Source organism: Zerene cesonia, chromosome 2 (assembly GCF_012273895.1).
Source record: "Zerene cesonia ecotype Mississippi chromosome 2, Zerene_cesonia_1.1, whole genome shotgun sequence".
NCBI classification, from domain to species: Eukaryota; Metazoa; Arthropoda; class Insecta; order Lepidoptera; family Pieridae; genus Zerene; species Zerene cesonia.
In genome coordinates this window covers 4,882,847-4,903,697 of record NC_052103.1, presented here as the reverse complement: position 1 = coordinate 4,903,697, position 20,851 = coordinate 4,882,847, and the positions used below count along the sequence as shown (strand labels likewise).

The 20,851-nt window shown below is 33.5% G+C and overlaps 1 protein-coding gene across 1 annotated transcript in view; it reads left to right on the top strand.

Annotated features, from left to right (window-relative positions):
* Positions 1-990: 990 nt before the first annotated feature.
* The window catches only part of LOC119835720 (fatty acid synthase-like), a 22,428-nt gene continuing 2,567 nt past the window's right edge, over positions 991-20,851 (top strand). Inside the window, exons 1-34 of the mRNA XM_038360704.1 lie at positions 991-1,111; positions 1,395-1,515; positions 2,236-2,439; positions 3,355-3,471; positions 3,843-4,021; positions 5,063-5,205; positions 7,406-7,609; positions 7,949-8,135; positions 8,331-8,493; positions 8,882-9,051; positions 9,319-9,470; positions 10,030-10,213; positions 10,564-10,712; positions 11,217-11,401; positions 11,950-12,069; positions 12,158-12,267; positions 12,836-13,026; positions 13,416-13,579; positions 13,752-13,997; positions 14,093-14,207; positions 14,291-14,545; positions 15,268-15,678; positions 15,838-15,993; positions 16,205-16,317; positions 16,451-16,601; positions 16,825-16,996; positions 17,315-17,427; positions 17,763-17,927; positions 18,370-18,536; positions 18,759-18,938; positions 19,508-19,708; positions 19,812-19,920; positions 20,010-20,151; positions 20,261-20,411. Of these exons, the coding sequence (XP_038216632.1) occupies positions 1,006-1,111; positions 1,395-1,515; positions 2,236-2,439; positions 3,355-3,471; positions 3,843-4,021; positions 5,063-5,205; positions 7,406-7,609; positions 7,949-8,135; positions 8,331-8,493; positions 8,882-9,051; positions 9,319-9,470; positions 10,030-10,213; positions 10,564-10,712; positions 11,217-11,401; positions 11,950-12,069; positions 12,158-12,267; positions 12,836-13,026; positions 13,416-13,579; positions 13,752-13,997; positions 14,093-14,207; positions 14,291-14,545; positions 15,268-15,678; positions 15,838-15,993; positions 16,205-16,317; positions 16,451-16,601; positions 16,825-16,996; positions 17,315-17,427; positions 17,763-17,927; positions 18,370-18,536; positions 18,759-18,938; positions 19,508-19,708; positions 19,812-19,920; positions 20,010-20,151; positions 20,261-20,411 (5,696 nt within the window). The 5' untranslated portion in view covers positions 991-1,005. The remainder of the gene's footprint in view (positions 1,112-1,394; positions 1,516-2,235; positions 2,440-3,354; positions 3,472-3,842; positions 4,022-5,062; positions 5,206-7,405; positions 7,610-7,948; positions 8,136-8,330; positions 8,494-8,881; positions 9,052-9,318; positions 9,471-10,029; positions 10,214-10,563; positions 10,713-11,216; positions 11,402-11,949; positions 12,070-12,157; positions 12,268-12,835; positions 13,027-13,415; positions 13,580-13,751; positions 13,998-14,092; positions 14,208-14,290; positions 14,546-15,267; positions 15,679-15,837; positions 15,994-16,204; positions 16,318-16,450; positions 16,602-16,824; positions 16,997-17,314; positions 17,428-17,762; positions 17,928-18,369; positions 18,537-18,758; positions 18,939-19,507; positions 19,709-19,811; positions 19,921-20,009; positions 20,152-20,260; positions 20,412-20,851) is intronic.

Sequence of the window (20,851 nt, the reverse complement as noted above, 5' to 3'; positions counted from 1 at the left end):
ATTTAATTGATTCTGTACTTTAAGAGTGTCTTTTTTCGTTTAAACTATATTTATTTATTTTATAAGAAGCAATTCTAAGTTCAAATGCACTTATTTTTAAATTTTGGGTCATGTAGGTATGTGTTAAAAGCTTAACTTTAGTTTCTACTTAAACAATAGATAATTGTAATTATGAAATAAACTGGTTTGAGTACGTGTTATTTTCTGCTTAAAAAGATGTCGCCGAAACCTCAAGAATCGTCTCCAAATGAAAATGTAATTCTAAATGAAGACGGGGAAAAAATCGTCATCAGTGGAATTTCAGGGCTTTACCCGCAGGCGCAAAATGTAGCAGAGTTATCCGATATACTGTACAACAAGGTTCGTAATAGTTTTAATATAATGGACGATTGATATTGATTGATTGAGTCGCGACTTCGTTCGCGTTAAATGAGAATATTTTTTATGTCATCGTCGGCAATGGAGCTAGTGGGTCGCCTGATGGTAAGCGCTACCACCGTATGGGCGATGGTGCATGTTCATGGGAACATTTGGAGATTTCGTAAAGTCGATTGTAGATCTTACGCCTCTACAAATGGATTGCCGACTTCAAACTGGAAAGGGTTTAAGGATTGACGAGAGGAATAAAGGAAAGGACTGGGCAGGGTAAGGAAACGGAAATGGGCCTCCGGCTCCCTAACTTACCGAACGAAACATAGCAGTATGCTATTTCACGCCGATCTTCTTTTCCTGTCTTTTACTCCACTTTCCCAATCCACTTTTTTATTACCGTCGTAAATCTTTTCATTATTCCTTACCCCTTAAAAGCCTCTGCATCTGTTCATAGGTGGTATTGATCGCTTATCATTAAGCGAACCACCAGCCCAGTTGTCCGTTTTAGCATATAAAAAAGCATAAATGCCTTTCTGTTGTCTTTAGAAAAATCCAGTAACCTCCGAAGATTGTCGCTGGAAGTACAACCATCCTGAGGTGGCACAGTACACAGGAAAAGTGCCGGGTTTGGACATGTTCGATGCTCAGTTCTTTAAAGTCCATTACCGTCTTGGGAAGAATATGGACTCTATGTCTAGGAAACTTTTGGAACAGGCGTTTCAAGCTATTTATGATGCAGGTACTTAATAAAAATTAAATTTAATATGGAGGACCATTAGAAGTGCATTTTCTGTAGGTTAAGTGTTAAGTGATTCAAAAAGCGGAGATCACTTTCCTTTTCTTCCGTATTTTGATTATTTAGTTGAATTAGTTTTCAAAGGCAGTGTAAGTGACAGTTCTTGGTTGAAGGTTGATATGGCAGATAAGTGTATGTTTTTATGTAACCGAGTCCTTTAAAGTCATTTTGACCAACTTTAAATCATTGATTAGAAAGATTTTTTAAATATTTAATTTTTTATTAGGTGTGAATTCGGATCAGCTTAGCGGCAAAAAGCTCGGCGTGTATATAGGATCATGCTTTTCAGAGACAGAGAAATCTGCTTTCTATATAGCTTCTACTAAGACTGGTTTTGGTATTATGGGGTAAGATTCTTCGACTTTTATATTTTAATCATAATATAATGTTAAATGTTAAATATCAAAGTATGTCGGAAAAAACATATTGATACAAAGTTTTGTTAGAAATGGTACTGGTCAATGGTGAACTATAAATAAAATAAATACTATGATTATTGATTCATTCATTTCGGTACTTCAGAATTAGCATTTGTTATTTGTCGTATTGTATAATTTTACATTCGGGTGCTTTTAAACTCATTTAAATATTATTTTATGTAATTGTTGGCAAAGGAGCCGGTGGGTCACTTGATGGAATGCAACAGGAACCGCCCATAAACATTTGCAGAGTCTATATGCCTGTGCAAATGTATTGCCAACTTTACTGGATAAGAGGTAAAAAAAAATTGCTAGGGGAAAAAAAGGAAAGGATTCGGAAGGGTAAGGAAAAGGATAGAGAGCTCCAGTTTCTCACTCACCGAACGAAATGCAGTAGTATGCTACTATTTCATACCGATCTTCTGTGCGGGTAACTTCTCCGGTCAGCTCGCGGCCATATAATAACGAAGAGTGCTCGATTCCTGCACTAAAAGATCCTTTCGGTATTTAGTCTGAGGCTATTTCGGTTCACCGTTTAACTTACATACTAATAATGTATTAGTACGATAAATACTTTTTCTTTTTTTAATGAAGATTTTCTAACGAAATCGTAACTGATGAAGTAATATTATCCCCAAAATTTCACAGATGCAGCAAAAGTATGTTTGCAAACCGGGTTTCCTATTGGCTGAACGCGAAAGGCCCGTCAATCGCGGTAGACCAGTCCTGTTGCAGCTCCATTGTTGCTTTAGAGCTAGCGTACCAGGCCATGAACCGGGGAGATGTAGATGCTGCACTTATCGGAGGAGCTAGTTTGTGCTTGCTTCCACAATCCTCAGTCCATATGAGAAGGTAATAATGTATTAATATTAAGATTTATGAAATATTGTGTTTGTTTATTTGTATGTCGTTTTTTCACGTCGCAACGGACGGTTTTCATGATATGATGTTGCTTATATGATCATAATATTAATGTATAATGCAAATTAGCTATCAACGATTTCCTTAAAATTATGTTTTTCTAAATGTCCAAGGATCGATCGACCGTCTCCAAGGTAGACTGTCTCTTTGGTACAGTGGTTAACGCGTGAGCGTAGAACCAAGGGGTCCTGAGTTCAATTCCCGGTGGGGACGCACAAGAAAAAATTTCTCGGTCTGGCCAAGACACAGAAGGCGGATCACCTACTTGTCCGTAAAGAAAATCGATCAGTGAAACAGATGTACATCATCTGCCCCATACCCCACCAGGGGTCACGGGACTTCACTTTTAAATGTCCAAAGTTATAATACAAAATCTATTCCATTTAGTTTTGTAGCTCAAAATTATCACTATTAACCTATCTATTCATTTTAATATGAAAGATCCTAAGATATTGATATATTTATAATAGATTTTTCTAGAAGCTATACATAGCAGTAAGTTGAGTAGTAAGTGATATGGCCGACCAATTACTGTGCTCTTTCTATATCTCAGAATTACATATTATACATTCCTTCCAATTAATTACATATTGTAGGTACTATTTTTCTTTTGTGCACAACTTCATTGAAGTGCTAAATAAATATTAATTAATATAATAGTTTGTATAAATTATTCAAATCTGGCAATAATATTCTCACAAACACGAAACCATTGAATTATAATAATATTCGCATTTCAATTATTTCCTCGTCATGTCATGAAAATGTTATAATATCGGGCACGGACATATTTTCTATATGACTTTGTAATGTTCTTAGATTTTAAAGCATATATTACTTCTTCAGAGTAATGATGATCAACCGAGATGGTAAAACAAGATCTTTCGACAAGAACGCATGTGGATGCGCCAAATCTGAAGCTATCAATGTGCTATTCCTCCAGAAAAAAAGGGATGCTCTTAGGTGAGTTATGAAAATATTCAATAAAATAACATTTAAACGTGAAATTAAAGTAACTGAAATTATTTAAATTGAATATGAAACATTCTGCCTTTTATTTTGTATTATTGAACAAATTGCTACGAAGAAACTATTTCAAGTTTTCATATGCCTTCAAAGATAACATTTAAAAGATTGTAAAACTAATAGTTCGATTGACTTTCAATTTATCAATATTCACCCTCAAATTTCTTATAAAATAGACAAAATATTCGTACAATTACTGCATAATATTAAACATTTCGATAAAAGAGCATATATGTCTGTAGCTCACCTGCTCCTTTGCTTGCTCTTTCATAAAATGAAAGTAACGTTATTTGGTATTCATTATATAGAATTTACGCTGAAGTAGTGCACGTCAAAACGGAGTTCAACAATCTAATTGAGGGAGAAAACGGGCCAAAATATGGATTCTATCGAGAATCAGAGAAGTTGGCGGAGTTCTTGAACCGGTTCTATAAAGAAGCAAATGTTGATCCCAGGGAAGTGCAATATATCGAAGCTGTTGGATCTGGTGAGATAGTCTTTGTAATGATAATTATAGATGAACAGGTTTATATGCGCGACATCTTTGGATTTGGTCTGCTTTTACGACGGTACGAAATGTAAAGATAACGAGTACAATTTTCCATAATACAAACAAACAAGCATATTCTTATTTCCAGTTAAGAATATAAAAAAATGTCAAACATGATGATGATGATGATGATGATTTCGTCGTTTGAAAGCGTGTGAACAAGGCGTGGAATCAGTTGTGACACTGCTGTCCCTGTGAATATATATTTAGCCCTCTGTCTCAAAAACCACTGAACTGATTATAATGAGACGTGCACTGATTCCTAGATGGAGTATACACAACACAACTGAGAAGAAATAATTTCAATTCGACTAACAGCTTTCGAGTTATGCGTGGACGACAAACAAACATACATACACTTGTGAAATTTGCCATAAGTGTTTAGAAGCTGATACAGACTAATATATCCAAAAACCTAAGAATTTATATCCTCTTTTTTTTTGAAGTCAGTTAAAATAAGGCACCCATCGTGATGTCAAAGGTTGAGGTTAAGTACAGTAATGTTGATTGAATATTAAAACTATTAAAATAGGATGTAATCGAATATCGAATGGAAATGAGTTAATACGTCATTAGCTGTTTAAAATACGAGAATCGCTTTTTCACATATACTATAATTTCATAATATTTAAAAGCATGTTTTTTGATGTGTGTAAATTTATTTCGTATTTTGTGTAGTTAAATTCTAATTTAAGGAGCATAAAATTTTTCATTCACAATGTATGCTTTATATATTGAAACTGAATTGTAGCATAAAATACTATTATAGGTACTATTTTTCGTTCATTAGAACGATACATTAAAATTTTCAATCGTATATCATTCACAATACATTTGAATGTAACTTGAAAATAGAACGAGTAGTTTCGTTTCTCTGCTTTTAAAATATCATCAATCAAAATGACCTCTTTGCATAGACTAAAAAATTTCACATAAATTGAATCTTAATGATGTATTCGTTTGAATATGTCTTTACAGCGACACCAGAAGCAGATAAATCTGAATTAGAAGCGATAGATAAAGTGTTCTGTAATAGCAGAAGTAGTCCTCTGTATGTTGGGAGCGTAATGTCCAACATCGGATACAGTGAGGCAGCTTCCGGCGCGTCTTCTGTTACGAAGGTTAGTTCTGTATCTATTTATTTTATTTATAATACTTTATTGTACAAAAGAAAGTAAACCATAAATAAACAACGTGGGAGAAAAGGCATTTCCTTTCTCGAGGTTTCAAGAATAAAAAGTAAAGATATATAAGAATATCTAACATATTTACTATGTAATATAATAAATAAAGTAATAATTTTCTCAGGCAGTAACTACTTGAACGATTTCAACAATTTATCAATTCACGTGCTAAGCTGGGGCCGAGGGCGGGGGCTTGGTATAAGATTTTAAAATAAGAGACTATCTATAATTTATCCCAGCATATAACTACAGAGCATGTTTAGCAACTTTATAATATACTAGCTGTTTCCCGCAGCTTCGCCCGCGCGTTCTTAATAAATTTACATAGTACAAACTTTCATCCCCTATTTTATCTCTTTGGGTATAGAATTTATCAAAAGCTTTTCTTAGCGGATTCTCACGTCATAACATCTATCTGCATGCCAGATTTCAGCCCGATCCATCGAATGTGTATCAACAGTTTTCTATGGTATGGTGAAATTAAAAAAGTAACATTATTACTCTATACACGATACGAAGTAATAATTCATGGGCCAGTTTAACGTTAAACGATTAATCGTTTAATTTATTAAAACAAAAAGAAAGAATTACATATTGATTCATTCTAATTGATTCCAAAAAAAAGACATGTGTTGTAGCTGTTTGCTTACATCGATAAACAATTGCTATTTGCATGTATAAACAATTCCCTAGAGTAATACCATTTAAATTAATTCAATTTATTTAAATTTACCTTCCCGAGTAAAAAGGTTATGTATATATCATTATATTTATTCGAATAACATGTAATAAATTGTTTGCATTTTTTTCAAAAAACTAACACTACACGTATATGCGGAACTTAATATTTTTTGCTTTTATGGTAGGCCTACGTAAGGAGATATTTAATCCTGTTCATCCTAACGAGGACAATAAGATGAACTAATAGTAAACTTATCATTGTAATTTTACTGATTGATAGGTGTAGATAGTTTGAATTGTATCTGTCTTTTTTTTGTTAATTTTTAGTTGTATAGCATTGAAATGCTTTTATAAATGGGAAATTTTTTGAAAGAATAAAAAAAAATCCCATGTATCTGTCTTTTCAAAATTGTCAAAATCGCGTCTAAAGGAATCATATACATACAAACTCATAAACATATAAACATACGGGGAAGCTAATTAAAACGTAAAAAAATTAAGTAATAGATTAGAACCTATTTTGAGACCTTTTTTCATATGAGGTAAGATCACACATCCGTTTCGCTAATTCTTTTCTTTACGCAGAAGAATATAATTAGGTTTATAAGTGACACACACGCTTTACTATAATAAAAGAATTTTTAGGGGTACATGTCGATATCCATTGGGAATCGAACTCAAGACTTCCCTATTGCTACTGACTTATCAAGTAAAGACTCAAATAGTAAATCATATCGTCATAAATTTAATGAATTTCTAATTATTACGTGTATTTATCCAATTGAACTTGACCTCATATTTGAATAGAATATTAATTTGGTCAGTTTGTGGAATAATACTAATATCCTCATGGCTTAAATTGCGTATAAACTACTGTGACAACAAATTCCTATATTGAATATGTTATTTGATACGCTGTTAATAATAATTTACCTTTGCTGACATATATACTTAAACTCGTTTAGAATTTTACATATTTATTTTCACCTATATTATTTAATTACACCATTTGAAAGAAAGATATAAACATTTATTGAACTCCAAAAAATTACAATTTAAACAAAACAATAGAATTATGCACAAACAATTAAAACAATGAAAAAAATAAATTTAAAACGTGAAACATAAAATTGAGCCATTTGGGGTACTTTGCGTACGCAGCAACACAGTTGGCATACTGATTTTCAGTGGCCTCTCTTTGTAACAGTTGGGGCGGCAGGTGTATTCGAAAATAAATTATATAAATACATAACACTCATAAATTTATATAAACAAATAAATAACATGATTTCATTTCAATCATAGATGTCCGACACCCAAGAAACGATAAAAAAGAATTGAAAACTTCGTTCTTAATAATAATGCTTTTAGCGCAATAGTTGTTTAGCTTTTAATATAATACGTTAACCTTATACAATTTTTATGTTCTAAATAAATAGAAATAAATGAATTTTAGGTTCTACTCGGTTATCATAAGGGATTACTAGCCGCCAACCTGCACTGTGACAGTCCGAGAGACGACGTAGAGGGGATACAGAAGGGAGTCATGCGTTTCATGATCGACCACCAGCCTTTTGGTCGAGGATACACTGCTGTAAACAATCTGTCGGTTACTGGGGTTAATGCTCACGTTCTTCTTCATGGACATTATAAGCCAAAGGTAGGAAGGAATTCGAATCTTCAACATCAAAGTGATATTGACCATCTGTACAATAATTATCATCATAAATTGTTCCTTCTGCAGTATAACCCGATCCCATAATATGAGGATTTAGGTTATATTCTGCCATGTCAAATGCGGCTTGGAAGATGTCATATGACGAAGAAATTCAATTTTTTCGCTGATTGGAGTTACGACGATAGATAAATTGAGCAAGCTTGTTCAGTCTCATATACTTACCGATGACCCTTCCTTAAAACAAAATTTAAACTTTCATGTATTTCAACTTAAGGCATTAATACATTTATTTCCAATGTAAACAAAAATACTTGATTTCAGGATCTCAATAAATATAAGTCCAATATACCTTATTTAGTCACAATGAGTGGAAGGCAACAGTCAGCAGTTGAGAGGATTATAAACGACCTCAAAAGCAGACCCGTGGACGCAGAAGAGATAGCTCTTTTTCATAGCATACATCAGGATAGAATCAGTGGCCATATGGGAAGAGGCTATATCATCCTTGGTTTGTGAAAATTTAATTATAACTTAGAGAAATAAGTTATTCTTATGAATCTAGTGTTAGTAATCTAGAATTCTTTATGGATACTTTAATAGCTTATCACCGTTTTGTTTATTTTCAGTTTTACCTATATGTATGTCTATGTATTAGCTATAGGTATTCTAAACTAAAACATTTTCGATATGATTTTGATTTAAGATACAAACGAGAACAACGAAACAATAACTGTAAAGGAAAAAGCGGACTACTTCCCGGACGTGACCAGCCCGCTGTGGTTCGTGTACAGCGGGATGGGCTCGCAGTGGGCCGGGATGGGCACGCAACTCATGCGCATACCTGTCTTTGCGAAGGCTATACAGCGGTATGTTTGAATATTTTTTGTGTGTTTCTGTACTAAAAATAAGACTTGTATTTGTAAGTAAAGTTTCTATTAGTTTCATTATTAGTTTTAATATTTTATTTGTTCCATTTATTATATTTAAGCTTCAAATAGGAGGTATACTTGGATCAACATCAACATCATTGTGGCGCTTATGGCAAACTTTCCTCAGTGGACAATATTCGGCACGCCTAATTAATAATAGATTACTTCTATTTCAACTGAACGTTTCCGTTGATTAAAACTATACTGTAACTGATACTGAGTTGGGGTTAAAACTTTTTAATATTACGTGGTATTTTTAAATTTACAAACTATTATATAATGAGCAAGCATACTTCACTTACACATCGAATAAATTCTAATACAGATGTCACGAAGTGTTGAAGCCCAAAGGAGTGGACCTTATTCACATCATCACGTCACCAGACAAAAAAATCTTTGACAACATTCTTCATTCCTTCGTCGGGATTGCTGCCGTTCAAATTGGTCTCACTGATGTTCTTACGGAATTGGGAATTGTTCCTGACAAAATTATAGGTGAGTCTATTTCTATTTTAAATAGGATCAAAACTACAATTAAGGTACTTCAGGAAGCTTGAAATGTATATTATCATTAATTCTGTTGTATGCAAAGAAGTACGTTCAATATTTTTATATTTCAAGCCTTTTTGCGTAGAATTTTACTTCTCGGTATTTTTCATGAAATTAGTTTTAAAGCTCTCTTCGTCTCCATCGTTTAGTGTTTTATCTATCCATCAATTTAAGAGTATACAATTATTTTCATAATTCATTTAAAAAAATCAGGTCACAGTGTAGGAGAACTAGGATGCGCGTACGCAGACGGCTGTCTCACAGCGGAAGAGATGATCCTCTCCGCGTATAGCCGCGGGCTCGTGTCTGTACAGACTCCATTCATTAAGGGAACTATGGCGGCTGTTGGAATGGGATATACACAGGTAAATCACATTTATATTATAATTGTGAAAATTTGTTTGTTGGAATGATTGTCCGCCAATCACGCTGAAACTGCTGAACGAATTTTGATGAAATTTTGTATACAGATACTGTTTATCATATAAAGGCTCCCAGGATAAAACAGGAATCTTGATATCCGGGCGGAGCCAGGACGAGCGTCTAGTTAATACCAATTGTCTATGTAATTATTAATAATTGCTTCTAAACTTTATTTTACTTAGTATTTTCTTGTGTTTGGTTTTACGCGAGTATATGTATGTATATGTAGTAGTACATTTAGAAATTAATTGGAGTCTCCCCGTGACCACGCTCGCTGTAAAGTGTTCGAAACGTCGGGTTAATAATATAATGAATAAATCGCGTTTAAAATCCATTGCAAAAGTTTTTAATTTATTTTACTTACTAAATTCGATTATTTTTGTGTATTTAAGACGATATAATTTCAAAATCTCTTAACATTCAATTAAAATACTAATAAGAATAGTAGTCATATTTCTTTCTGGTCTTTGTTGTTGCAAATAATTAGGTTTTTTATCTTAGGTTTCGAAGCTGTGCCCTCCAGAAATAGAAATAGCGTGTCACAATAGCTCTGAGTCAGCAACTATCTCTGGTCCGTCGGAAATTATGAAGAAGTTTGTTGAATCTCTCACTGCGAAGGGCATATTTGCTAAAGAAGTTCCTTCTTCCAATATCGCTTATCACTCAAGATATATCGCTGAAGCAGGTTAGTGTTTTGTTTAAGTTCACATGCTGAGTGTTTATTTTTATTTGATTGTTATTATTTGCCCAATTTATAGAATCTTATATAATTTTGCAATACATCACTCAATTCATAAATGATACATATGATCAAACGCGAAACTATTATATTTCTAGTTCAGTACTAAAGAAATGAATTTTAATAGTCTTCATGTATAATTTTTGCAACTTTATTTAAAATCTTTTATGGGCTAGCTTGTAATTAGCAATTTTGTTTGTTTTTGTATTGTTTTTTTTTATTTATTGAAGACCAAGAAAAAAGTAATAAAGTTTATTTTAGAAATAAAGACTTATTGACAAATAATAATATTACAGGACCCGGTCTTTTAAAATATTTAAAGGAAGTGATAAAAAGTCCGTCACCTCGCTCTGAGCGTTGGGTATCCACTTCGATCCCCCAGGACAAATGGGACGAACCTCTCGCCAAGTATTCTTCTGCTGAATATCACACCAACAATTTACTCGTTAGTATTATTTTCTTTATTTATTAAGATGGTATTTGCAGTTTTAATAAATGTTGGTATGACTTTGATGTATTTAATGTACTGACAAACAGAAAGGCAATATTTATCGATTTAGGATTCGAATTTACGTTCCAGAATTTACTCGCACATATTATATTAGGATGGATAGATTTAGGATATAGGGATAATATTATCTAGCAAATAAAATTAGAAAATGCTATGTGTATTTTTTAAAACTCTTCTTATGGTACCAGCTTTTGTGTTTTTGTCTAAAGAAAGTTTTAAATAAAAAAAATAATATACACCAAGCTGAAAGCACACAGAACACTTATTATGGAGGAAGGAAGGAATTCCTCAAATTTTAGACCGGCCCGTACCTCCTCGATGGATGAAGCAAGGAAATATATATAGTAAATCATTTGCAAGTGCATTTCAAAAAAGGGCCGCTACATACAAATAACACAAATAACATAATATGTAAAGGACAAATCAATTATAACGCAGAACCCAGTACTATTCGAGGAAGCGTCAGCACTCATCCCGCCGGACGCGGTCCTGGTGGAGGTGGCACCGCACGGGCTGCTGCAGGCGATCCTCAAGCGCGCGCTGCCCGCCTCCTGCACCAACATCCCACTCACCAGCCGTGGCCACAAGGACAACGCGGCCTTTATGCTCGATGCTATTGGAAAGTTAGTGTCACTGTTATTTTAGAGTCATAAAAGTTTTTGTCACTGATACTGGTGTTATGAACAAGTTGTCATGGTTAAATGGAAGTTAGTTATAGTGAGGCTTTAGAGTCATAAAAATTTGTGTCACTGATATGAAGAACAAGATTTCATGGTGAAAATGCAAATGGGAAGTTGGGGCAATGTTGCTGATTTTGGAATGGTTTTTAACCCGACACCGCAAAAAGTGGGTGCTAATTAGTTGCTCTGTTACTGCTCATGTGAATTTTGTGAACAATTTTATTTATTCTTTAGTTAAAATTTTGACATTTTAAGTAAAAAATAAATTAACCGGACATTTGATTAGGAATTCCTATGGCCTATCATGGATACTTATCTGATCTATTCAGATAACTTATCGGTATTTAAACAATTTTTTCAGTTCAGCTGCCTCACGAAAAATAGGTAATCTAGACAAAAGGCAGAAGTTTTTCATCTGCTGGGTTTAGCTACCAAGATATTAACGGGTCTAAGAATCCCGTTTACAAATTTTTATTTTTCTTGTTTTTCAGGTTGTACATGGAAGGATACCACCCACGAATCCAAGCTTTGTACCCGAAAGTGGAGTTCCCAGTATCCACTGGAACTCCAATGTTGGGACATTTGGTTGAATGGGCACACACTGAGAAATGGTAAGTATACATTGAGATATGTCTGCCTTTCTGTTATGACTTCGTCTGTATATTTTACAAATTTCTATTGAAATTATTATTTTCTTAGGGCACTACCTCTCTATGTACAAGGTTTGAAGAAGACTGCTGCTGAATGTTATTTTACTTTGTCCGTCCATGATGATGAGCACAGATACCTGCGAGGACATGTCGTTAAAGGTAATATAAATGTGATAAATTTTAAGAATATTGTTTTTCTATTTATTTTTCTTATAATATTGAAACTCTCGATCATCAGTTAGATATTGGTGAAAAAAAACCTCATGATGCAACTAGTACCGAGGGTAGATGGTTCTTCAGGATATGTTATGGTAAATGAGCTGCAGAACTGCAAAGTTTTATGGCTTCTTCTTTTTATATTCGTGCAAATTGACACCAGGCTAGTCTACCCCTATCATAGATACTCCACCTATATACATTATACACTCTGAGCGATTTGCTTCTTCTATTCTCCTGCGTACCAGTATGGAGTGGAACAATCTTTCCGCTTCTGTTTTTCCCAGGAACTGTAATCTAGATTATTCAAATGAAATATGAATAGGTATTTATAAATCAAAAAAGGAATGGGCACTAGCCCACGCATCAAGTGAGCTAAATAAGCTTGACTAATCCTGAATAAAAAATTGATATTTTTGTCTATGTTTAGTTTAAAAGTTTAGTACTAAAAATTAAGTTTAAGATTGAATTAAGTATTTACAATCATGAAAAGCTCACCGTTTTGTACCAGGGAAGAACCTGTACCCATTTTCTGCCGCTCTTGTCGCTGTGTGGGACACATTTGCAATGAGCCTTGATTTTAAGAAGAAGAGTGTCTCCGTACAGATGCAAGACATCCACCTCTTTGTCCAACCGATATTGCACGATAAGCGACACTTGAAACTGAGCGTGTCTCTACATAGAGGAACTGGGGCCTTTGAGGTAAGCATCGTAGTATTATAAAGGGGCTGCTTGTAAGTTTGTGGGTGTAAAGAAAATGGTCTTTGTATTTCTTTCTGAAGGTATTTAGAATATTCTTTTATATTTATTACCAAATATTTAACTAAATTACAAAGTGTGACTGATGTTTTATGGAGAAACAAAGTAAAATATTAAGGAAAGGAAGTCTAGTTATTTTAGGCCTTTTTCATTCTTTGCCGTTTATTCTGATCCATGTTCAGAATAATGCATTTCTTTTTGTTTACATTTTATTATAAATACAGATTTATTTTTCAAATTAATTTTACAAGGGATGGTATACAAGATGTACCTATGTAAGAATATGTATTAGTAGGTTGATAAAAATGTATATTTTGAAAATGTTTTTACAGGTAGCAAATGAAGGCATGGTAATAGCGACCGGCACAATAATTATTTGTGAAAGAAGCGATGACAACTTCCGGTTATATAAATTGGTGGCAGAAAATAAAGATGAGATGATGCTCAATTCTGAAGACATATATAAAATGTTATACACTCGCGACTTTAACTATTGGTACGTTCAATTATAATCACTGTTGGTATCTTAAATTTGTTGATTAATTAAAAAAATAGGCATTCAGTCAAACATAATATCTCAGTTAAGTATTCGTTTCTTTTGTAAAAGTAATTTTATTACATTTAGTGAGAAATATTGAGATATCATTGTAAACAAATTTTCTTCACAGTGATGATTTCCAATCTCTCCAAGCAATTAACGAAACATCAAGCGAAGGTATTGTCATCTGGAAAAATAACTGGGTTACTTTTATCGATGGATTGATACAATTTAATGCTTTACGTCAAAAAAGTGGAGACACCACATATCCAGAGTATATAAGAAAAATAACTATTGATGTTGATAATCATAAAGTAGTCAGTGAAGATGTAGACATGCTAACAGCAAATTATTTTGACGTGTTCAACTGCACGAGGTATGCCAGTTATAAATCCAATTATATCGTCATTGATGGTAAAATAAATTATAGACTAAAAGTTTATATCTCTATATGTGTTTCTTATCTTTTAGATGCGGAGGAGTTTTGATTGAGAATTTACGATTCCGTGAGTTATCGATTGTTAAAAATAACCTGTCGCTTAAATCGTTGCAGTTCCTACCTCATTATCCTAAAGATCGAACAGATGTAAGTAAATTAAGAGCTTTTAAAATTAAGTATCAAATGGAATTTCTCATTTTGACTAAGCCTTTTCTAAACTTTCTCCATAGGAAGACACTGCGTTCTACGTTATTCTTCAAATGATTAAGGAAAATGTTCATAAGAAAGAAATAATTGTATCTGAGTTAGCTGAATCAGCTGGTGATACTGCAGAATCTAAATTTAGTTGTATTCATAAAATCATAAACGATATACCGAACTTCAAAGTAGATTATTCTTTAATAAAGAAAGAAAGTTTACAAGGACTTGGTGAATTTAAGGACGTTGATGTTATATTCGTTAACAATCTATCTTCCAATGACAAGGTAACAATTATTTATTATTTATTTATATATTATACTAATTGTGATAAATTAATATATAATCATCATCATCATCATCATCATCATCATCAGCCCATATATGTTCCCACTGCTGGGACACAGGCCTCCTATGAGGGTTCAGGCCATAATCCACCACGCTGGCCAAGTGCGGGTTGGCAGATGTCACATGTCGTCGAACTTTTAATTCTCGGACATGCCGGTTTCCTCACGATGTTTTCCTTCACCGTTTAAGCAGTGGTGATGTTATCCACATGCGCAGATAAATTGAAAAATCAATTTATTTCCTGCACGCTCGCCCGGTCTCGAACCCCGACTTATCGATTTTGAAGTCCGAGGTTCTCACCACTGAGCCACCACTGCCTACAATATATAATATAATATAAATAATTATTAATATATAATAAATAATATATAATTATAATAAATTTTATTTATATATTATTATAGTTCAAAGTATATTAACATTTCCATTGAAATATACTGCATATAGTTGCGTGAATTCATTATATGAAGTATTTAAAATACCAATACCAATGTATTACATTCTTCTATTTCTTAACTACTCAAGTATTTTTCAATACACAAAATATATATAAATACTACAAAGTATTTTTTTAGACTGTATTAAAAGGCTAGACTATCATCTCATCAAAATGAATTAACAAAGCAATAATATTAATCTTATCATTTCTTCGTTATTTCAGTTATGTGAAACTCTAGGCAAATGTTTGCCACCCAATACGTTTATTGTTAATAAGGAATACACCAAACTATTGAAACCACATTCACTATTCTCTATTGTCAGTCATCATGACATTGGAGACCAGTCCATACAACTAATTAAATGGAATCCAAATACTGATAAGGCTGGGATCAGTGTTTATACACTTGAAAATAGTTCAGATATGGAGCGAATATTCAATACAATCGATGCTCTTCCTAAAGAACAAAAAATTCTCTTGATTTCTTCATATCCTCCAATACCGACCTTAGATGATTTGGCGGAACATTTGCGCAAAAATGGACGGCCTGTTAATGTGATGGTAATTAATGACGAATTAAATGGAAATGAAGAATTCCCGAAGTCCAATTTGGCTAAGCTGGTTCTGAATAACGTGAGTTGATTAAATCTATATTAAATGAAAGTTATCAATTTCAGGATTGATTTTATGAAATGTTTTTTCTTTGTTGCATGTAACTATATCTTTGAAAAGTTTTAATAGTTTAATAGGTACAAAATAATGGTATAATATTTTTCAATTTATTATTTCCAGGGTGAATGGGGAGGCATTTACTATTTACCAATGATTGCTGAGGCACCAACGAAAACAAAAAAGGATTTAATCCTACAAAGTAGACATATTGGAGATCTGAATTCACTTGAATGGGTTGATGCATCAGAACCTACTGTTCCTGGAATTAATGTTACGGTAAGATGACACAGAGAAACTAATTATATAAACGTATATAAATTAATATTTAAAGACCCTTCAAACAGAAATGAATACACATTGCAAAAACGATTATTATATTTTCAAAAATTAAATGTATAATAAGGTTTACCATGACATTTAAAGATTTTAGGTAATTAGGCTAATAACGTTAATTTATTTAAAATTATGATGTTCACAATTCCCACAGGTTCATTATGCTGGCATTAATGAAACTGATGCTAAGAAGGCGTCGGGTGAAATTTTCTATGAGAATGTAAACAGAAACCAATACGGAATGGATTTCAGTGGTGTTACTGATAGGTAGACTTTTTAAACTATATTCAATATCATAGCGCAGTATTTAAATTTCAATTACATTTTATTACAATTAACACTATAACAATAAAAAAGAGAGGGTAGAAGAATATGTAATATTCGTTAAAATTTCTTTCAGAGGTATACGAGTAATGGGTCTTATACAGGGTGGAGCAACTCGCAGTCGAGTCAAAGCAAACCCAAATCTGTTGTGGCCAGTACCAGAATTTTGGACTTTGGAAGATGCAGCCACTGTACCGCTAGCTTACTCATTAGCATTTTATTGTCTTGTAAGTGATACATTTTTCGTATGTTTACTCGAATTTTCAGGATACTCTGTAAAGTAAACGGAATGCATTATATAAACCAATATAAACAAATCTAGGATTTTTAGCATTAAACCAAATTCTACCCAAAACTTGTCTATGGGAATAGAGAAGAGTCTGATTAAAATATTCCGCCTCTTAAAAAACAATGAACAGTTTTTTGTTAATTTACCATTTACATTTTCAGGCGATAAAACAAAAGTTGTTACCTGGTATGAGAATATTGATTCACGGTGGAACCGGCGCATTAGGTCAAGCCGCTATATCCATATGCCTTGCTCATAATTGCGAAGTGTTCACTACCGTTAGCGATAGTAGCAAGAAGCACCTCTTGAAGAGAATGTTCCCGAAACTGAAAGGTAAATTGTAAATAAAGTTATTTATATTCCTTGATTAGAACGTAACGGAAGGTTTTGATTAAGATAGAGAAAGAAGTAACTTTATTTATTGTTATATATATGGTATAAATTTCACATTTCGAGTTAGATTCTGACAAGCTCAAATATATGATGAATAAAACGATATAAAAAAGTATTAAATAAGCTACGAATGACTAAGAAAGTGCTAGAATCGGCATTGTTGACCAATAACGAGTGGGCTGGATCAATGCTTTTTTAAGCACAGACATTCTTGAAACTTAAATTAATTTATTCTTTTCACGTTGTGCATTCGAATAGATGACCATATTGGAAACTCAAGAGATATATCGTTTGGAGATATGGTCTTATCTTCGACTGGAGGTTATGGATGCGACATAATTCTGAACTGCGTCAAAGGTGATCTGAAAAATGTAAGCGATTTGATATTTTATAACCTTTGATTGTTTTGAACGATTATAAAATTAAACAACTCTATTAGCAATTTACTTTTGATATAAATTAGTTTACGGTACACGTTTAAAAGAATTATCAAAAATCATCATAGTATTTACACTAGCTGTGCCTCGCGGTTTTACCCACGTAGTATCTCATGTTATATAGCTTAAAGCCTTTCCCAATAAATGGGCTTTCTAGCACTGAATGAATTTTTCAAATCGAACAAGTAGTTCCTGAGATTAGCGCGTTCAACCAAAAAAAAATCTTCAGCTTTGTAATAATGTATAGATAAAACTGTTACTCATTTCAGATAACTATAAAATGTTGTGCGCATTCCGGAACTGTGTTGGACACGGGGATGCTGCAAAATAACGAAGACTTCTCGTATGGAATGTATCACATGACAAAAAGCAGGTCATTTGCAGCAGTGGATCTTTCCTCCATCTTTAGATATGAAAATGAATTGGAAATGAGGGTAAGTGACATTTTTGGATATGAATGATTTTTTTACAAGTAGCGCTCAGTATTGATTCAATAATTTTTAGCGCACACGTTTTTTTACCTTTACTTTTTACCTTTCTGCTTGGTTGTTTGCACTTATAATAGAGGTATCTTTGGTATTATATTCACTTATAATTCTGTTATATTAAGACTTTCAAGTAATATATAAGAGAAGCGCTTGGCCTGAGCGCTTGACCAAGTGCGCCCGCTGAGGTAGCTCTCTTTCTCGTCGTCCTTTGCCCTTCTTGTCTTTTAACATCATGGTGTAGGGTGATACAAATGCGACTCACGTGAGAGTCCTCTATAAGTCTTCCTGTTATATTAAAATATTATTTGCAACGTGTTTGTTTTTTTTATTTCAAATCTTTTGACATGGTTGACCGGTTTGTAAAGTTAAGCAATTGTCGTAACTACAGCACCTACAAGTGCTTATCAGCGAGGGCATAGCGCGCGGCTACGTGCGCCCGCTGACGCGGCTCACGTTCGCGCCGAGCGACGCGGCGCGCGCGTTCCGCCTGCTCGCCGCCAGCCGCCACCGCGGCCGCGTGCTCATCGACATGAAGCAGAACATACCCAACACCAAGACTAGGTGAGTTGTAAATAGCCCCGAAGCCCGTTTACGCGGCTCAATCCAAGACTAGTGAAATAGTTCTGTAAAACATAAAAGTTTGATGTAGGAAAGTATTAAAGTAATAAACAATTTCAAAATCAAGTAAGTTTTTTTAAGTATTAGTAGTAAGTTTTGAGTATTTTAAAATTTTACAAAACAGGCAAACTTATAATCTCTATCGCTGGATCAACTCTTTCATTCAATCAAATTTCATTCTTTTTTCAGTTTATACAATTCACCAAGATACTATCACATTGTTATATCGGATGATGACGTATTGGCAGTACAACTTCTTGAACGCCTCATTAACGGAGGCGTGAGAAAGATACAACTGATTTGTTCCAAGAAATCTAATTTTACGACGCATAAAATAAAGTGAGTATACTTTCAAGTAAGAAAGTGTAAAATTATTATGTTTTTACAGTTTATCGTGTAGCTGTAATATCATCATCATCAGCCCACATATGTTCTCACTGCTGGGACACAGGCCTCCTATGATGGTTCAGGCCATTATCCACCACGCTCGCCATGTCCGGGTTGGCAGAATGCCGGTTTCCTCAGGATGTTTTTCTTCACCGTTTTATGCAGTTATGATGTTAATCACATGTGCAGATAAATTGAAAAATCAAATCAATCTCGTACCCCGGCTTATCGATTTTGAAGTCCGAGGTTCCCACCACTGAGTTACCACTGCTTTTATGTAGCTGTAATATGTCACTTAGAAACGACGGTTTTTCTAAAAACTATTTAGCCAAAAGACCCTATTAGCCATAGTTTTGACTTATATATACTAACTTCTAAAATTTGGTTTCTTGATCGAATCGCTATTATATGCTAGTCTTACATGTTAGAAACGTATAAATACAAATACTAAAGCAATCATCAATTACAATATTAATGTAAAATAAATAGTCTTATAAGTGAATTTTAATGCATATTTTCAGGATTTGGAAAAAATTAGGTGTCCAAATTGAGTTGACAATAGAGGGTTTATGGGACAAGGAAAATATATCTAAATCTTTAGATAGCGATATCAAACATGAAGTGGAGGGAATTTATACAATCATCACGACTAATAATTCTGCATATATTGCTTCTACCCTCAAAGATTTGGATTCTAAAACGCGGACCTATCCTAAACTGAAGTAAGATTTATATTATAAATTTATTTAGCTTATGGATTAATGGAGATAAAATGTGTCGTTGAAGGAAATAAATCTATATTAATCGTTCTCTGATTATTTTTAGGTCGTTTGCAATAATCAATGAGAATAACATGATAGGAGAAGATGTATGTTTGATGAGACGTAAATTGAAACTACCAGCCACATTTATAAAACTTCCTCATCTTAAAAAGGTACTAAGCATTGTTACTTAAATGTGAATCTTATTCCAATAGCTATAGGTTTCTTAAAGACAAATAATCATGTTATTAATTTATTTCAGATTGATAATGGTCATTCAATATCAATTAAAAATGCCATAGATGCAATCGAACGCGGTCTTTTGTCTGAAAGAGTTACGATTGTAGCTCATAATAGTTCTTTATCTGATATATCATTGCTTCAAGAAATTTCGGATCTAGCAGGTATTTCAATATTACTAAACTATTAGTGTAGTCTTTCTCAATTAAAAAAAAAACTTATTACATATTTAATTAAGGTGAAATTTATTCGATTCGACGTTATGTTTTTTAGATTTTAAAATACCAGACGCTGTTGATGAAACTACAACATTGCTAGAGTTACGTATGGAGCCCGCCAAAGCTAAAATTGTGCAAGTTTACCTGAGGGACGTTTACAACGTCTGGTTAGAAGAACGTCAAATTCTAAACTTAACAGTCCTGAAGTGAGTGAATTAAAATAGTAGCAAATTTGCTTATTTGTTCGGATCTTTCCCTCGGCTGTGAAGTTTCGGTCAGAGAACAGTGAAATGTTGTAGGCTTTTTTATGACATAGCGGGGGTGCAACAACTGATCTGGTGGTTCTTGAACGAAACAAAAGAAACGGACCACCTGTTCCCCTTATTATTTCACGCTGGTTTTCTGGGGTGCGTGGTACATCCGGTGTGAGCTAGAAAAAAAATTGATAACTATAATTTTGAAGATTTCTAAATTGGAATTACATAATTGCTCCCTTTTCTATTAACATCATAGTTTTTATAATTCAATCTATTAACACTAGCTGTGACCCGCGGTTGAAACCGCGTACGCGTGCTGCGTAACCGTATCCCGTAGGAATATCGGTATAAAAAGTGCCTATGTGTTATTTCAGTTGTCCAGCTATCTA